We start from the raw sequence: 16,741 nt of genomic DNA, 5'->3' as shown, positions 1-16,741 counted from the left end.
TGAGATATTTGCTGCTAGGGCTGGGTTAGGCCTACGATTGGTAAACATCGATCGGTCTTTGACGGCGTTTATCTGTATGTCCGTACAAGGAGGGCGCAGGCTCAGACTGGAATCAATATCTATGAATAATGCTTTTCATAATGGAATATCATACCGGTAAATAAAGAAAAGAATAGTGAAGTGAAACCTACCTAAGATCCCTATCTGATACTTATAAAGGGGTGCTTAGTGACCACTGATCATCGTACGTAAGATATTGTATGTCCTTTTGTCCTTCGCTGTGATCTTTGAATCTAAGGCAGTAACTCAGGCGGTTTGCACCATTAAGTGGGCGTCAGGTTGACCTTATTGGTTCTAATATAGTCAAGGTACATTAGTCCACAAAGCTCAAAACACTTTCCATGTTTTATCAATTGTCACATTGCTTCCTGATCTCTGTACAGTACGTGTAGGTGAGTCCTAACGCCGGCTGGCACGATCCTTATGATAAGTTGCAGTATCTGCAAGTTTTGAACCCACCCGGGCGGACTTGGTTGAAATTACAGGCAATCAGATGCGATACCCAATCTCGACTGCAGAAAAGATCCCAAGGTTGATTGCAAGATAACACGCATAAGAAGTAAGCCAGCATCTGCAAGGGCTACCACCACACGCCCACCTAAGTGTACCACGTCGGCGCCGGCAGCTCCCCCAACAAAACATATCGCCCTAGTTCCCGATTCTTATACGCCACCGGATCATGCAGCGTGTGCGTGCGAATATCCCGCCAAAACCGATCGAGCCCGACTTTTAGTGAGGTAGCCCTGGCTCCCGTCACCTCAAAGATGCCATTGGTGACCCGCAACCCCACGTCCGTGGTGACGACCTTGACGCTCGCGATCCACTCGGCCACCTCCCCGCGTTCCTCCGCCGGCAGCGCCGCCCGGTCCGTGGCATGGCGCCCATACAGGGCGGAGAGCTGCTCGCCCGCCCGATCGGCCAGCGCTTCCGTGGCGCGGAGATGGGCAAAGAAGTTCCCGTACCGCTCCAGGATGTAGAACTCGTCGGTGGCGGCGGCCTTGTTGTCGCCGCCGAAGGGCCAGGCGCGCGTGTGGGCGGTGGTGTATTTGGCGGCGAAGTCGAGGGCACCCAGGGCGATTCCCAGATAGAAGTTGCTGAAGACCAGTTGGATTCTATGGGAGATTAGTCTTGCTGGTGAACAGTACTGGTAAGGCAAGGGTGGTCTTACGTGGGTAGCAGCAAGCTGGCGAAAGGAACGCCGAGCACATCTTGTCGTGGCTGCTTGGTGGAAGCATTCCAGCCTAGCGCGTCGGTCCACGGGGCGCGGACGTTTTCGATCTTCACACCTCCGGACTCGGTCAGACGCAGACCGATGTTCTGCCAGTTGTGCGCGAATTGGATCCCGGGCTGTCGGGTCTCCACGAGGGCGAAGATGTGTTGGTCCGTGCCCTCGAGGACGCCCTCAAGCACGGTGAGGTCAGAGACTACACCCCCTGTGTTGAAGAACTTGGCGCCATTGAAGACGATCTGGTCCCCATCTGAGGTGATTTTGAGGTCGCTGTCACGCGGGTTGACCGCTCCACCAACGAAGTAGTTGTTGGTGATGATCCGCTCATGAGTGCGCTCGATTTGGTCAGGGGTGCCGACTACATTGGCGGTGGTGGACCAGAGAAGATGGTAGCCGAGCAGCATGCCGATGGAACTGGGGAGTTGTTAGCTACGGAGAGAACGGATCCGGAGGAAGTACTGTGCAACGTGGTGCACTCACCCGTCCGCCTTAGCCACTTCTCGGATGGCTTTGTACCCTACCTCCCAGGGCTGTTCACCTCCTCCGTATCTCTTAGGACCAAGCAGCTTCAGCAATCCGGAATGCTTCAGCAGAGCCACCTCGGCTCGGGGCGATTTGTTCTCCTGGTCTCTTTGTGCGGCATCTCGAGACAGGACTTCGGCCACTTCCCGCGCTCTGCTGATCCAACCTTCTGCTGTGGTAGGAAGTGAAGACCATTGGTCTTGATATGCGCTGTAGACGCTGGGATCCGTAGCTGGGACATTTGCTTGCGCCATGGTGGAAGTTGAACGTGCACGTGAATGCGGTGGTAAATGCTCCTGCCTGTAATATAAGAGTCACCAGTATTGGACATATACTAACTCGAGGACCCAGCAGAGAGCATTTATACGCATGTTCACAGATTGGTCATATAGCATGAGTATGGCGTAGCGAAGACAATCGGTGATCAGCACATGTTGGTTCCATGCTGTTGGCTGGGAGTTGAGCGATTCGTCAATTTCTGGAACGATGTCGTAATTGGCCTAAGTTTGGGACACCCCCGAATACTGTATAGAACATCAAGGGGATCTGAGTACAGGAATGTAGTGTGGGGGATTCGCAAGCCCCCACATGCTAATTGTTGCGAGGAACCGTGCGATCGGAGGCTGCGATTGCGTGACGGGCCGCAAGTCAGGGCCCGGTGGGTACGGCGGGTTGAAGGTTCTCGGCCGAAAAAGTCCTCTCCACCTCTACCCTTTTTATGCAATCCAGAGCTCAGAAGTCGAGGTAAAAATGACAAAAAATATCGTTCTGATGCGGAAATGTGGTATGATCAAAACCCCCTTCTCAGGGCAAAGATGTTCAACAATCTTACCACGGCACTTTCGCAGCCAACTGGACCACAATCTGATGCCGCTGCGGCGTGCCTGGGTCATCCTGCGAGATGTTTCCACGTCGTAGCTGCTCTATCATCCTCATCATGCCCAACCTTCCGACATCCTGCTTGCGCGCTATCGACGTCTTACTGGTCGCCGGCTTCATCGGGCTAAAGTATCCCGCGCAGCGGGCAGCAGGACCGTTCGACGTAGCGGCGCGCCTGGAAAGACGGAGACACGCAGCGATGGGACGGCTGAGGCACGGATGATCGCGAGAGGGAGGCGTACGCTGACGAGGATATGGGGAGACCTGAGTAGAAGTAGTTCGAGCTCAGATGAAGGGCCTTTTCAAGCAGGGCGACAAGGTACAGCCACTATTAGCCTCATACACTGTGGGATAACGTTACCTTCAGTTAGTCCACTGCAACGCTAAAGGTTCAGTACATTCGGCTAGTGAATCAGCTTACCAAACATGCTGTCTTCGTATGGGCCAGGAGACAGAAGCTGAATTAGATCTCATATACATGAAGACCTATTCCACAATGCGTGCTGACTAGGGTGCAATGGAAACAAGACTGTCAAATATCTAGTTCGTCCAGCAGCAGCGTCAGCAGGGGCGGGCAAACCACAGGGTCCATCAAGCGACCGACCAGAGATACTCTAAGCGCATATTTTTGTGCGAAATGACACTTGTAAAGCCAACATTGCGTATTTATTCGAATGCCCGCGGCAACATTTAGAATGAGTAGCGCGATACACAGTCCCAGAGCCAGAGGCCGGTGTGACTGCGACGAGACCCGCTCATCCACAGTTGGAGAGTGATGATCAAGCATAGAGCTTGAAGGCCATTCTGAAACAACAAGCAGAAGGCAATCGAATGGCCGGTGAGGGTCGCTGTAGAGCGCATTTGTATCTTTCAATGGGCACCGTGGTGGGCTGAGCGCTGGCCCCCATTCGGGAAGGGCATAGCCATGCAGTGTGCCATGCTGACGGGGCATACCATCATGCATAAATCGACGACTGTGAAATCTTCCTTAGAGTTCTGGCCCCAAGATCATGCTGGAGAAATGCGATTTCTAGAGTCTCGCCCCCACTGGGAGAGCACGGTCGATGCTGGGCACTTGGTTAAGATCGGGTTCAAGTTATATACTTTATGCAGAGGCTGTGTGCGTGATGAGTATGACGGGTAAAATATGCACCGCCCCCGACCCCATAAAAGCGAGCTGCGTACATATCTGGATAAGCTAAGTCAGCTAATCATTCGTGTTGATTTGATGCGGTTGTTGTGATGTTGTGCTATTGAAGTTCGTGGGCTCCGCTCCGTCTCTCAGTGTACCTACTACCCACGCTATACCTAACTTGGCGATATGGTTATCGATAAGTGCAAACAGGACATACGGCTGAGTCAGCCGCTGACTGGCCAGTGGCGGGGGAAAAAAAAATACCGAGTCCGATCCTGCGTCAACTCCCAATCTCCAATCTCTAACACTCCAACTCTTCAGTTTTGTGGATTTGCGGTCTGCGTCCGGAGGTCAAGATGTCGATGGATTTGGATGCGCCAGTTCCCATGTTGGGGCTGCAGGACCAGCCCCCGGTCGCTGCGACGTGAGTCTTATCGCCAGCCTGGTTTGGCCGGAGTTTCGCTCATATTTTCCTAGGATTCTGTGCTGCAACTGCGGTGCCCCCATCGATGGAACCACTTCTGCTGGTGCTATGTGCCAGGACTGTCTGAAACTCAACGTCGATGTCACCCAAGGGTAAGCTCAGATTTTGCTTTTGCATCAGGTTCGCAGGCGGAACCAGGGCTGATTTACTCCGAAATCTAGCATCCAGCGCGAATCGACCCTCCTTTGCTGTAAAGACTGTGAGCGGTGGCTCCAGCCCCCCAACCAGTGGGTGGTCGCGACCCTCGAGTCCAAGGAACTCCTCGCCCTCTGTCTGCGCCGTCTTCGTGGCTTGTCGAAAGTCCGCATCATCGACGCCAACTTCATCTGGACCGAACCCCACTCGAAGCGCATCAAGGTCAACATCACAATTCAGCAGGAGGCTTTCCAGGGCACGATTATCCAACAATCATTTGAGGTGGAATACGTTGTGGCCGGCCAGCAGTGCCCCGGTATGTCTTGCAACCACATTCGTCCATGTTCGACCCAGGCTTGCGTCAATCAGGCTTGCTAACATCACCGCAGATTGTCAGAAGAGTTTCACACCCAACACGTGGCGGGCTGCAGTCCAAGTCCGACAGAAGGTGCCCCACAAGCGTACTTTCCTCCACCTGGAGCAGTTGATCCTGAAGAACGACGCCCACAAGGATACGGTCAACATCAAGGAGGCCAAAGATGGTATCGATTTCTACTTTGCGCAGCGAAACCACGCCGAGAAGATGGTCGACTTCCTTGCCTCTGTTGTGCCGTGCAAGATGCAGAAGTCCCAGGAGCTCATTTCCATGGATGTTCACACCAGCACCAAGTCCTACAAGCACACCTTCTCGATTGAGTTGATCCCGATTTGCAAAGATGATCTCGTCGCATTGCCGCTCAAGCTTGCCCGCCAACTTGGAAACATCGCCCCTCTCACCCTCTGTCACCGCGTCGGAAACAACGTAAACTTCTTGGATCCGACTACTCTGCAAACGGCCGACGTTCAAACCGGCGTGTACTGGCGGTCGCCGTTCAAGAACCTCGCCGATGTCACCCAGTTGAAGGAGTTCATTATCCTGGATATCGAGCTTACCGGCCAGTCGAATGGCCGTTTCCACCTTGCCGAGGCCACTGTTGCTCGCGCTACGGACCTTGGCTCCAACAACACCACCTACTTCTGCCGCACACACCTTGGTGGCATTCTGCACCCCGGCGACTCCGTCCTCGGCTACCACCTCAGCGGCACCATTTTCAACGACGACAACTTCGACGCGATCGAGCAGAGCCACCAGTACGGATCGACGATTCCCGACGTTGTGCTCGTCAAGAAGTTCTACGCCCGCAAGAAGAAGCCCAAGAGCCGCAACTGGCGCCTCAAGCGCATGGCCCGCGAGTACGAGGAGGAGGCCCTCGCCGGCGCTGGTCAGCAAAGCCGCAAGAAGGAGCAGGAAGCCAACCGTCTGGAGGAGGACTTCGAGATGTTCTTGCGCGATGTCGAAGAGGACGAGGAGCTCCGACACACCCTGGACCTGTACAAGGTCCGCAAACAGCCTCAAGCGGCGGATGCGATGGATGAGGACGAGGACAACGAGAGCGAGGATGAGACGCCGCAGATCAACATGGACGAGCTGCTTGACGACTTTGATGAGCTGAATATGGATGATGATTGAGCTTTCTGCGAGTAATATCCCTGATGATCACGGCTGGTGTTTATATTCTACTCTACTTTTCTGAGGGGTTTCATGTCGATAAAGAAAAGTTCTATTACCCCTTGTTGTTTTTTCTTTGAATCCAGGTCCATAGCATCTGTTGCATTTTACCGCTTTAACTTGGCAATGAACATAGATGTCCACAATGACAGATCTTGTAGTGTTAGGTGCTAGGTGCTAGGTGCTAAGTGCCTAGTAGTTTTGTTTAATCCCTCTTCTGGTCAGATTGAGCGATCACTGACTCCAAATGTGGCAGCTGGCGTGGTGGACAGGCCGACCGGGACCAATTCAGACAACTGGACAACTGAAACAAGCCAAACTTGCCGAAAATGGCCCAAATGGCCCCACCGCAGCTTATCGCCGATCGGGCTAGCTTTACCGGAGGCGATGCGGCGATGATTTCTAACTCGTCTCCAACTTGATGTTGGGCCGGTCAATAAATCCCTGAACTGGCTTGTCTCATTCGCTGCCTTGCCTTCGACAAGCCGGTGGAATCTCCCGACGTGTCATCAACCATAATAAGTAAACGAGACACGGCCAGTTTCGCTGAACGTTCATCATGCTCTCGACTCACGCGCATAAGAGTCGGACAAGGAATCCACGCCGTATGTCTTGGATCCAGTTTTCAGAAAGCAGGCCAAAGTCTCGATAATGCAATGCATCTATTCATCTGACTGACTGCAGAGTCGGTGCAAACGCAACCATCAGGCTGGCAAGATACGTACTTCACGCATAGCTTATCGAGCCAATCAGCGAGGCCCCTTGCCTCTCCGGTCCAAATCATCATAGATCATTGGATCCAAATCATGCAGTTCGTTTCAAATACCGGGGAAAGGCACATGCCCCTAAGTTTCGCAGTTTTGGCATACGATCGACCCAATATTTCGCTGGAGCCAGTTACCTGCCAAGGGCCCGGAACAGTCACCTGTGCAGCCCTGGTGATGCAATTCCCGGATGCCAAGCAGGATCGCCCGGCTTTATTTGATCGCCGTCCGCCCTGCAGCATCGTCCTTCTTCCTCTTTGTTGGCCTGGCTGTTTTTTTCCCTTCCGTTTTTTTTTTCTGACTGCAGAAAAGGACCGTCACTCGCATGGTGCCAGCATGCATGCATGCTGATAAGCCGGGTGTGATGTCTCTTGTCGTCCTTGTGTTCGGAATCTAAGTCTATATAGTCTGCCACACCTCCGAAAGTCCCCGCTTGCAAGGTCTTCTAGGCCCCTGTTTCGCCGTTCTCGACACCCGCAGAAAGGCCGTGTCGTTAGACCGTAGGCGTGAAAATGTATTCACATTCGAAGTTATTGAATTCCCTCGCGTTCTTGCTCGCTACGATAGGGGCTCAACCCAGCAGTGCCTATGTCGCGCAAACCCCTCTGACCGGCGACACCTGCACGCAGACGACCGTGGCCATCCTGTAAGCCGATTGGCCTTAGATTTGGAAGACTGTTCGTCAACACTAACTGGCTCAGGGGAGGTGGGATGGCCGGGGTGGCTGCAGCGGTATGTGGGTGGGGTGTTGAGTAACCCTCCCGCCAGGCTCAACCGACTAACCCGAGCAGCAAGCCTTGATCAACGCATCCGTCACTGACTTTGTCCTGGTGGAATCGCGCGAGACTCTGGGAGGTCGGGTGTGGCATACGGACTTTGGGAAAGATAAGGACGGGGACCCGTATGTGGTGGAGTTCGGGGCCAACTGGGTATTTTGCCCGCATTCGATACATTTTAGGGCTGAACTTTAGACTGACTGCGCCCCACCTCAGCTCCAAGGGCTGGGTTCGGCTGATACTGGTACGTCGCCAGTACATCCCTTCTACTAGACTTCAACAACAGACTGATCGTTGCGACAGTAAATCCTGTCTGGGCTTTAGTATGTGTCGGGACTCTGTATACACCGAACCATGCTAACCGACAGGCCAAAAAACACCATCTGCGCAACACCTACTCCAACTACAGCTCCCTTCGAACCTACAACGAGACCGGCGAAGCCGACTATCAATATCTCCTCGACGAATATGCTCGAGTCTACGAGGTTGCCGCGCGTGACGCCGGCCGGATCTTGATGGAGAACCTGCAAGACCAAACCGCCCGCACGGGGCTTGCCCTCGCTGGGTGGCGCCCTCGCAAGAACGACATGGCCGCCCAGGCAGTCGAATGGTGGAACTGGGGTATGATCCGATGAAAGCTCGCCAATCCGTCATAGGAAGAACCCCCACCGAGGCAGACAGGGCATACTCCCCCCCTTTGCTTCCCTTCCAGTGATCCCCCAACCCAAGGGAGCCCGGCTGTGGACTAACACTTGTGCTATGTGCGACATCTAGATTGGGAGGACGCCTCCTCGCCCGAGACGAGTTCCTTCGTGTTCGGAATGGCCGGCGAGAACCTGACCTTCAACCAATTCGGCAAGGCGAACCACTTCGTCCTGGACCCGCGCGGCTACAGCACCATCATCGAGCAGGAAGCCGCCGCGATATTCCACCACCACCACCACCGCAACAAACCCACGCCGCGTCTCCGACTCAACACCCACGTCACCACCATCGACCACTCCCCAAAAGGCGTGACCATCCATACCGCCGACGGCGCCTGCATCGAAGCCGCCTACGCGATCTGCACCTTCTCGCTAGGGGTCCTGCAGAACCACGCCGTGACCTTCCGCCCCTCGCTGCCGCGATGGAAGCAGACGGCGATCGAGAAATTCAACATGGGCACCTACACCAAGATCTTCCTGCAATTCCCGTATACTTTCTGGCCGACGGACACCCAGTTCTTTCTGTACGCCTCCCCGACCACCCGGGGCTACTACCCGATCTTCCAATCCCTCTCCTCGCCCACCTTCCTCCCGGACTCTCATATCTTGGTCGTCACCGTCGTCGACGAACAAGCCTACCGTGTGGAACGGCAATCCACCGCCCAAACCACCGCCGAGATTCTGGAGGTGCTCCGCGAGATGTTTCCCGACCGCACCATCCCGCACCCGACGGAGGTCACCTACCCGCGCTGGTCGCAGGAGCCCTGGGCCTACGGCAGCTACTCCAACTGGCCGGCGGGGACGACCCTCGAGATGCACCAGAACCTGCGGGCGAATGCGGGCCGTCTGTGGTTCGCGGGCGAGGCGACCAGCGCCCCGTACTTTGGGTTTTTGCACGGGGCGTGGTTCGAGGGGCGGGAGGCGGGCGCGCAGGTCGCGGCGTTGCTGCAGGGACGGTGTATGGAATTACAGGAGGAGGAGAATTGTGGGGAGCGGATGCACTACGAGCCCTTGAATGGGACGACCCCGTTGGAGGCGTATAGTATGGTCAATGGGTGGCCGGTGAGTAGTACGGATTGGTAGGGGTAACATCCCCCTTGGTAGCGATAGGATTCGGCAATGCATAAAGCGTGAAGCGTGAGACCCTGTTGCTGTTGCTTGGGGCTTTACTGTAGATGGTGGGGCAGGAATACTTGTACCTCGTGAGGTGGCCTCGGGACTATTGACCAAGATGTTGGAGATTTTGATCGGATCCTGTAAATCATTTAGGTCTCGTTTTGGCACGGCACATCCAGTAGAAGATGACATATACATACCTCTGCGTGTACTGTGTTATATCGTGTTGTTCGATCACGCGAACTTCAATTGCTCGGTGGCTCCTCATTATACCTGAGTCCTCTATTCCCTTCTCAAATATCAAGTCTATCATATCGCCAGATAGCCACCATTGGAACCACCAAGAACCCCCCCCTCCCCCCCGGCCACTACCATCCCTAGTGCGCTGAACAGCTGCAGCCCCAAGAACCCGGCACTCCCACTTCCTCCGTGACCCTCGATGACGCCGGCGATGGGCGCCCCCACCAGCCCGCCCAAGCTGGTGGCAAACCACTGCATGCCCATGCGGGTGCCAATCACTGAGGGTGTCGGGGAGACGACCGGGTGGGCGAATACTAGAAGAAAGTGCAGACCAGATACGAATAGAAGCGTCCACACAAGCCTTAGCCAACCTCGGGTATCTCGGCCACTCCGTAGCTCGGATAAGTATCTGATGTATGAGTCTGTGTATGAGTATGGTAAGAATCCCCGGATAAGTCATGCTATACAAGCTAAAGTCAAAGTACCCAGCTTAACCTATACTTACCCCTCAATGCCTTACAGTTTACCTCTGGTGCTCTTCTCCATCGGAATCATCCTTTGCGTATGCCTCTAATGCCGGGCTGAGTCCGACAAATCCGCCCGGATGGCGTAGTTCTCCTCCGCCTCGTCGACGACGGCCATATCCAGCGTGGCCACGCCCATGCCTTCCGCGGAGGTGCGCAGATATATTTTGGGCTTCGCAATCATACTCCAGCATCAAGTGAGTATCAACCTGTTCTTATAATCTTACAAGGTTTCTATGAGCAACAGCATGCAATTCTCGGGCGAAGATTGCCAGAAGTCTGTCTACACATAGACTCGTGTTGCACCAATGTACGGTACTTGCATTTCAGACTGCGTCGCCGACTTAGAATTACTCTCAAAAGGGTATCCGTCAGATTCGCACCCGCCTACCTACCTATCTATAGCCGTATATCGGTGAGATGCGTTTTCACTATATCAGTCAGATAGAGATAGAGAGCCGCAAGGAGAAGAGAGACCAGTACCACACCGGCAGTATACACCGACCCGGGAGGCCGCATCTGACCGTGGGGGGATCGCAAGCACCACTCCAGCGCCTCCACCAACTCGGAACCCCAGGGGTGGGAGCTCGGGAGGATGTCCAGATCCTGGGTTTCGTGCGGCGAGCCAGGCAGGACTTTCATTTCCACATTAACCCTAGGATTGAGGTCAAAAATGTCAGCATGAACCCAACCATCCGCCAACTCGAAACCAAAACTGCTTCGCAATTGCAAAGGAAAGAAACTCACCCCTCGCGCATCAGCAGCGTCGCGAACAGCAGCTGCCTCCGCCGCAACAGACTCTCTGCAAAGGTCAACAGATACGTGTGCGGCATCGCCTCCAGCGCCGTCCACATGCCAATCCCATGATGACCCGGCTCAACACGGTAGGCGTTCAGCAGCGCGTGATAGAAATCGTATCCAGCTGCATTCCCCTTTCCCACCTCCGTTCCCTCGGTCTCTCTCTCCTTCCCCTTCCCATCCCCAGTATTCAGCTCCACAACCCCACCCTCCCCCAGATCCACGCCACCCTGCTCCAACCGATCCAAAAACGGCATCCAGGGATTACAAACCACCAGCGCCTGCACCTTGATCACCCTCTCGGACCTCGTCTCCACCTCCAGCCGCCCCGCGACATTGCTGCGCGCGAACCAGGCCACCCACGCCGCCAGCGCGGCCCCGGCATCCTCCCCGCCCACAAACACCCGCGTGGGGTCCCCGTTCAACCAGGCAATGCGCCGCTCCAGCCAGGCGAACACCTCCCACGCATCCTCGTAGGGGTCCGGGAAGCTCACCTGCGTCGCCTTGCGGTAGTCCGCGCTCACCAGGATGATCGGACGGCCTTTGGCGTAGAGGGCGGCCACGAGCCGCGCGCAGGTCGCGTCCTCGCTGTCCAGCGTGCCGGTGAAGAAGCCGCCGCCGTGGAAGTAGAGGTACACCGGCAGGTGGAGCGGGGTGTAGCCTTGGGGTTTGGGGGCATAGACCCGCGCGGTTAGTGGGCGGTCTGTTGGGTGGCTGTGCGGGGTGGCTGTGGACTGCGAGGAGAGCTGGATTGGGCGGTGGATGTGGTGCGTTTGGATTGTGACTTTGCTGTGCAGGTCTGTGGTGGTTGGAGGTGGTGTTAGATTAGGGATTGGATGGGTGCGGGGTGGAGGGACTTGCTCTCGCGCTCCATCGCTGCTTGGGATACTGCTTCGCGAGCCAGGTTCTGCTGTTGTTGGAGATCGAGGAGTTGGAGCTTGCTGGGCGAGGTCTGGGGCTGGGGGGTCGAGGAGGGCTTGGGGGTGCAGGTGCTGGCTGCTGGGGCTCCATCGTTTGGAGGTGAAATAGGTATTGTCACCTCTGCGCGTTTATCGGTGAAGTCGTCTTCTTTGATGTCTAGCATCTTGCTCGTCGAGTTTTATCTTGTCTTGGTAAGGGCAGGTGGATGGTGGGTTTATATTATTAGTGGTTGAGTAGGCAGTATCAACTCGAAAAATAGATAGCGTGGTGAATGGCAATTGCCCAAAACGTAGGCCAGGTAGCGTTGTGTAGATGCCACTTTCCATTGCTGAAGACTGAGATAGGTGGTAGGTTTCTACGAGACCTGAGTGGTAAGTATGGTTCTTTGTGTCCACGGTGCGGTACGCGACTGCCCTTTGTGTGAAGATTCCACACCTGTCTTTGTCCGGTCTGTTTCCTGGAATGACCTCTTCGGCTTATTGGCTGCCGATGCCATAAAGACCGCCTAGTGTTCATTCTGGAAATGGTCAATAATAAAGCTGGTGGAGTGATGAGCAGGCTGGCAAGCAAACCCTACTGTTGATGGCGAGGTGAGTGCGGTTTCAGGAAGGCTACGGATCAGTAAGATGTACTTGCAAGGCCATGGCAGCGCCTTACTACCATCTCTCAAGCCCAGAATACGCCCCATACATGTAGGGACGACGGTAGATGTCGCTCCATCTCATTGAGGTATTTCTGTGACCTAGGGCTGTACAACCAAGAGGAGGCTTAGACTCACTACACTACGGCAATGCCATGCAAGCCACGATATGAGCGGACCGCCAGTTCTCGGTTGCTGAGATTGTGGTTAGGCGGATGGAGACGGTGCGTGCATATTTAGTGCTTATCTGATTCAGGAAAAGAAGAGGAGCAATTTCCCATGAATCCTGGTGAGGGGAATGGGCAGCTTAATCCCTGCTAGCGCGCAGATGGTGTCGGCTATGCTGGAAGATAGCCCAATCTCGCCCTGCGGCACAGCTAGTTGCAGTAGTCTACTGTTGGCCTCAACGAGGCTTAGCAATGCGACGAAGCCTTCGCTCCAGCTATTTCTTCCATCTGGTCCCCCAAGCTGGGGGAGTGAGTGATGTTGTGGGACTTGAGCCCCACGGTGAAATCATCATGTGCTGGAGCAGCTGCGCCCTCGCCTGCCTGCAATTCTTTGGCATTGTTCAAGCGATTAGTACCGGCTATGCTTCCTTGCGACCCACTCGTCATGGCACCGACCAAGGTACCGCGAGCGCGGTGAAAGAAGCTCTGCGTGCGGTGGGCGGCAGGACCTACAGCACCAACGAGACAGCCTTTTTGACAAAGAGCTTGGTCAACGCCACTCTATTCTCGATCGAAGCGAGGTACCGCGCGAGTCGCCCAGTTTGGAAGTTTTATCGCACGTAAGCTGACGTTGATCTTCAACTCCCAGTGCCTCCAGCACATCGAAGCAAGGATCCCTGGATGTTGAGGTCGGCCTCGCCATCATCTGCACGTCCTGCTACATCAACGGCTCGGTCAGCGGCTTTTTGACTGTAGAGGAGAGCTTGAACGTCACCGATCTCGTGGAAAGCGTCACAGATGAGCTCGCAAACGTGACCGATGCAGCGATTACCCAGCTCAAGACCTTTGCACGCGACGCGGCAGAGGACTTTGTCGAAGGCGTCACTCACTTCGAACTGGTCGACATGCCCGCCTGGCCAACGCTGGATCTCGACTTCACTCTGAATACAACTCAGGACTTCCCTGGTGTTCATGCAGAGTTTGAGTTCGACAATCTGGAGCTGTACCTGGAGCTGGATGTGCAGTTGTCGGCCGGTGGAACGTATACGTTGAATCTATTCACCTCCGAGACTATTGTGGGCTTCTCGATCCCGGGACTCGATGCGGGCGCGGTGTTCAAAGTCTCGCTGGTGTTAATCGCAGAGGCGGAAGTGGATATCAGCAGTGGGATCCATATCAAGTTGGACGATGGGCTGGTGCTTGCCCTCGATCTGTTCAATCAGGGGATGTCGGACATTACACTGTGAGTCTCCCGAGCTCTGGAAATACACCATGCTGTTCTCTTCTCCAAACACAAAAGATCCGTGAGCGCGACTGACGGGAACAGTCCCGGAGGGCAAGTGGAATTCCTCCCGATTACCATCCAGGGCTACGGCAGCCTCCAGGCCCTCCTACAGCTGGAGGCCAGCGTGGGATTCGACATCGCGCCCGCGGAGTCGCTCTCCGTGCTCGAAGCCGTCAAGTTCAGTGCGGGGATTGGCGCGGAGGTCTTCGCCTACGTGGCGGATTTCCAACTAGAGGTCAATGGCACGACCCGTCAGGATGCCGACTGCGCTTTCCAAGCGGTGGCCGAATATACCCTCGCGGTGGGCGCGGCGGCCGGAGCCACCGTCGCGGTGGATACGTATCAATGGGGCCCCTCGCCCAACACCACCGTGCCGGTCTTCTACACCACCTTCGCCAGCCTCTGCGCGGGCAGCAAGAAGACGACTGCCCCAGCGACGACCACTCCGTCGGCCACGCTCGCCCAGCGCGACGGAGGCCTCGAGACCACAACGCTGTCTACGGTGACACAGTATACCCTTGTGCAATGCGCGTCCAGCGGTCTCGTTAACTGCCCGGTCGCGCTGCAGACCACTACGTCGGTTGAGACCGAGTTGACCACGGTCCTGACCGTGACGTCCGGGGCAGCCGCTACGTTCCCGACGAATACGTTCGCCTCGTTGTCGCGTGCCAGCCCCTTTGGATCCGGCGCGCGCACCCTGCTCGCGACCTCCGGCAGCCCGGTGTCTTATATCCCTCCTGCAACCACGTCCACCTCGACCCGCAGTGCTGCGACTGGCAGCAATAGCACAACCGGCCACGAGCACCACGGCAATCACAACAACCTGATCATCGGGCTGAGTGTGGGACTGGGGGTGCCGGCAGTCGTGGCGTTGAGTGTTGCCCTATGGTATGTCCATTCCCTCGTCCCGTGCACCGTTCCACCCAAGCCCATACTCATTGATCCAGGTGGTTCCTCCACCAGCGCGTGCGATACGCAATCGTGCCGCAACCTGAGATGACGCTAGATTCCCCGGGGCTCGGAAAGGGACCAAGAGAGCCGGAGACTACGGAGGTTGTTGGATGAGAGGACGCATCCGTGGATCTGCATGTTGGTGCATGTCTAACGGAGATTTGACATTTCCCTGCACGTGTCTACAACAACCGCGAAGAGAAGAAACTGCTCCCACCTATTACACTTTGCAACTTGTAATAGCACTACGAATAGTTTGACAGTAGTTGACAGTAGTTCAAAAGCGGTGGGGACGGAGTTCTGGTGCTCACGTTGAACCGAAAGACCAAATTGAAAAATTGCCCGACAGCGGACATTGCGGGCTAGTCCGGATAGGGAAGTTGCGCACTTCGACCGCGGAATGAGAATCTCCGGCCCTGCAGCCTAAGGCAGCAGTGGGGGTGGCCGAGAAATTTTTATCCATCGGTAGTTTTGAACACAAATTCCCATGCCCTGCAGATTCGGTTGAATGGTCTGCTCCTTGCGGCGAGTTTGAGCTAATTATTATGGAGCCCTTCAAGCACTGTATTTCTGCTCAACTCTTCAATACACAGATTAAACATAACAACTTAATAGGTTTTTCCAGACATGGGTTTTGCTAATATTTTAACATCCCTAGCGTTAGCCCGGGTTGCATCTTAAGACATGGTGTCTAATCTGTCGGTCAACCTAGTAGAAATCAGAATTTAAGTAATATAGATAAATAATTTATACAGCCGGCTCGCTTACATGGTTCCCTCAGCAGCTTTATCAACACTTGTTGTTTAAGATAACAAAGAAACCTTTATCTAAGTTAATTATAGCCTGGATCATTTTCGCACTTAGCAGTGTTCAACCTGGAACAACTGGGTTCATCTGAACCAGGAGGATCAGGAATCTTACTTTACTGTATACTAGTGTATAGTCTACGAATCCCTTCTACCTTCTGCTAAGGGTAATAAAAAGTCTCTGTAAACATCACTAAGGTTAAGAAGTAACGTCTTATTTTAAATAAAGCTTATTATGTGTTGGTTAAACAGAACTTAAATTACCTGTCCTCGTTGCCGAGATTAGAAGTTCTTTTTACAACGAACAAGACTCTTATATACAAAAAGTAAGATAATGTGAGTTTAACCTATACAGATAAGTGTTATACAAGATTTATCTGCTTTACTTAAGAGGCCTCCGGAAGTCTCCAAAGTCAAACTAGAAAGAATCTCTGAAAATAGCCAGATCTCTTGGAAAATCATACAATAACACTAAAATTTTTAAATTGTTATTGAATGTTATATTCTGATAAAAGATATCAGTGCTCTAAGTGCTGGAATTGTACATATTGCTGTAGGTGCCAATAAGATACCATTTAATGCCCATGTGGAGTTATTATGCAATTATTCATATACTTTACAGTAATCGTACTGAGAAACCTATTCTAAGCGATTCTGTTTATTGCTTTTCTAACAATAATCCCGATGTCTTTGCTGAGCTTTTGGGTTGGATTTACTACGGCGACACTTCTTATAACTTGTCTTTCCGAACTGACATCTTTTTCTTGCTTCAACTCTGGGTTCTTGCTGGAAAACTCGAGATTTCTGGTCTGCAGAACCATGTTATACAGCTTTGCAGGGCTGAGCTTGACAAAAAGCCTGGTGGAATTAAGATTTCTCTCTCTGTATCCATAGTATGTACCAGGTATATTGATGTTGCTACTAATGCCTATAGAGTAGCTCTTCAGCTCCCTTTGTCTTCTTGCGCTTTCCTGGTCTGTAATGAGCAGTCATTACTCCCAACCTCTTATATGTACACACCTGTCTGTGTACGCCTTCTAATGATCATTTATCGCTT

The 16,741-nt window shown here is 53.9% G+C and overlaps 7 protein-coding genes across 7 annotated transcripts; 4 read left to right on the top strand and 3 right to left on the bottom strand.

Moving 5' to 3' along the window:
- Window positions 1–658: 658 nt before the first annotated feature.
- Window positions 659–2,064, bottom strand: BO86DRAFT_303464 (thermophilic desulfurizing enzyme family protein; the record flags this gene model as incomplete). The annotated part of the gene is made up of 3 exons (XM_025667578.1): window positions 659–1,172; window positions 1,229–1,702; window positions 1,769–2,064. The coding sequence occupies 3 exons, from the start codon at window positions 2,062–2,064 to the stop codon at window positions 659–661; spliced, it is 1,284 nt and encodes a 427-aa protein (XP_025532130.1).
- On the top strand, window positions 1,967–2,980 carry BO86DRAFT_140848 (uncharacterized protein). Its single transcript, XM_025666201.1, has one exon. It carries the CDS (start codon window positions 2,242–2,244, stop codon window positions 2,815–2,817), a length of 576 nt encoding a protein of 191 aa, XP_025532129.1. The 5' UTR covers window positions 1,967–2,241; the 3' UTR covers window positions 2,818–2,980.
- A 156-nt stretch (window positions 2,981–3,136) lies between these two features.
- BO86DRAFT_140838 (uncharacterized protein) lies at window positions 3,137–3,922 on the bottom strand. The gene is made up of 3 exons (XM_025666200.1): window positions 3,875–3,922; window positions 3,294–3,805; window positions 3,137–3,229 (listed from the first exon to the last, which is right to left on the bottom strand). The coding sequence occupies exons 2-3, from the start codon at window positions 3,651–3,653 to the stop codon at window positions 3,197–3,199; spliced, it is 393 nt and encodes a 130-aa protein (XP_025532128.1). The 5' UTR covers window positions 3,654–3,805; window positions 3,875–3,922; the 3' UTR covers window positions 3,137–3,196.
- A 201-nt stretch (window positions 3,923–4,123) lies between these two features.
- On the top strand, window positions 4,124–6,134 carry BO86DRAFT_353868 (ribosome-binding protein NMD3). The gene is made up of 4 exons (XM_025669549.1): window positions 4,124–4,248; window positions 4,302–4,400; window positions 4,470–4,759; window positions 4,833–6,134. Exons 1-4 carry the CDS (start codon window positions 4,181–4,183, stop codon window positions 5,951–5,953), a joined length of 1,578 nt encoding a protein of 525 aa, XP_025532127.1. The 5' UTR covers window positions 4,124–4,180; the 3' UTR covers window positions 5,954–6,134.
- A 1,054-nt stretch (window positions 6,135–7,188) lies between these two features.
- BO86DRAFT_140685 (putative flavin containing polyamine oxidase) lies at window positions 7,189–9,408 on the top strand. Its single transcript, XM_025666199.1, has 7 exons — window positions 7,189–7,402; window positions 7,458–7,488; window positions 7,548–7,685; window positions 7,749–7,776; window positions 7,836–7,855; window positions 7,901–8,153; window positions 8,307–9,408. Exons 1-7 carry the CDS (start codon window positions 7,269–7,271, stop codon window positions 9,317–9,319), a joined length of 1,617 nt encoding a protein of 538 aa, XP_025532126.1. The 5' UTR covers window positions 7,189–7,268; the 3' UTR covers window positions 9,320–9,408.
- A 1,078-nt stretch (window positions 9,409–10,486) lies between these two features.
- BO86DRAFT_140666 (alpha/beta hydrolase) lies at window positions 10,487–12,280 on the bottom strand. The gene is made up of 4 exons (XM_025666198.1): window positions 11,776–12,280; window positions 10,864–11,713; window positions 10,600–10,771; window positions 10,487–10,547 (listed from the first exon to the last, which is right to left on the bottom strand). Exons 1-4 carry the CDS (start codon window positions 11,996–11,998, stop codon window positions 10,545–10,547), a joined length of 1,248 nt encoding a protein of 415 aa, XP_025532125.1. The 5' UTR covers window positions 11,999–12,280; the 3' UTR covers window positions 10,487–10,544.
- A 665-nt stretch (window positions 12,281–12,945) lies between these two features.
- Window positions 12,946–15,464, top strand: BO86DRAFT_385727 (uncharacterized protein). The gene is made up of 4 exons (XM_025671175.1): window positions 12,946–13,223; window positions 13,292–13,885; window positions 13,970–14,815; window positions 14,875–15,464. Exons 1-4 carry the CDS (start codon window positions 12,994–12,996, stop codon window positions 14,990–14,992), a joined length of 1,788 nt encoding a protein of 595 aa, XP_025532124.1. The 5' UTR covers window positions 12,946–12,993; the 3' UTR covers window positions 14,993–15,464.
- The last annotated feature ends 1,277 nt before the right edge of the window (window positions 15,465–16,741 follow it).

This window comes from Aspergillus japonicus, assembly GCF_003184785.1.
Source record: "Aspergillus japonicus CBS 114.51 unplaced genomic scaffold BO86scaffold_4, whole genome shotgun sequence".
Taxonomy (NCBI): Eukaryota; Fungi; Ascomycota; class Eurotiomycetes; order Eurotiales; family Aspergillaceae; genus Aspergillus; species Aspergillus japonicus.
Note: the sequence above shows the minus strand (reverse complement) of the source record. Positions and strands in the feature narration are given on the sequence as shown.

Coding starts and splice junctions, on each gene's coding strand:
- BO86DRAFT_140848 (XM_025666201.1), top strand. CDS start 2,242: ATGTTGGTTCCATGCTGTTGGCTGGGAGTTGAGCGATTCGTCAATTTC.
- BO86DRAFT_140838 (XM_025666200.1), bottom strand. CDS start 3,653: ATGCATGATGGTATGCCCCGTCAGCATGGCACACTGCATGGCTATGCC. Junction 3,230..3,293: donor ATGCGCTTAGAGTATCTCTG/GTCGGTCGCTTG, acceptor TGGACGAACTAG/ATATTTGACAGTCTTGTTTC.
- BO86DRAFT_353868 (XM_025669549.1), top strand. CDS start 4,181: ATGTCGATGGATTTGGATGCGCCAGTTCCCATGTTGGGGCTGCAGGAC. Junction 4,401..4,469: donor AACGTCGATGTCACCCAAGG/GTAAGCTCAGAT, acceptor TCCGAAATCTAG/CATCCAGCGCGAATCGACCC. Junction 4,760..4,832: donor GGCCGGCCAGCAGTGCCCCG/GTATGTCTTGCA, acceptor ACATCACCGCAG/ATTGTCAGAAGAGTTTCACA.
- BO86DRAFT_140685 (XM_025666199.1), top strand. CDS start 7,269: ATGTATTCACATTCGAAGTTATTGAATTCCCTCGCGTTCTTGCTCGCT. Junction 7,489..7,547: donor TGGCCGGGGTGGCTGCAGCG/GTATGTGGGTGG, acceptor TAACCCGAGCAG/CAAGCCTTGATCAACGCATC. Junction 8,154..8,306: donor AGTCGAATGGTGGAACTGGG/GTATGATCCGAT, acceptor TGCGACATCTAG/ATTGGGAGGACGCCTCCTCG.
- BO86DRAFT_140666 (XM_025666198.1), bottom strand. CDS start 11,998: ATGCTAGACATCAAAGAAGACGACTTCACCGATAAACGCGCAGAGGTG. Junction 11,714..11,775: donor AGCAGCGATGGAGCGCGAGA/GCAAGTCCCTCC, acceptor CAACCACCACAG/ACCTGCACAGCAAAGTCACA. Junction 10,772..10,863: donor ACGCTGCTGATGCGCGAGGG/GTGAGTTTCTTT, acceptor CCTCAATCCTAG/GGTTAATGTGGAAATGAAAG.
- BO86DRAFT_385727 (XM_025671175.1), top strand. CDS start 12,994: ATGTGCTGGAGCAGCTGCGCCCTCGCCTGCCTGCAATTCTTTGGCATT. Junction 13,224..13,291: donor CTATTCTCGATCGAAGCGAG/GTACCGCGCGAG, acceptor TTCAACTCCCAG/TGCCTCCAGCACATCGAAGC. Junction 13,886..13,969: donor GGGATGTCGGACATTACACT/GTGAGTCTCCCG, acceptor TGACGGGAACAG/TCCCGGAGGGCAAGTGGAAT.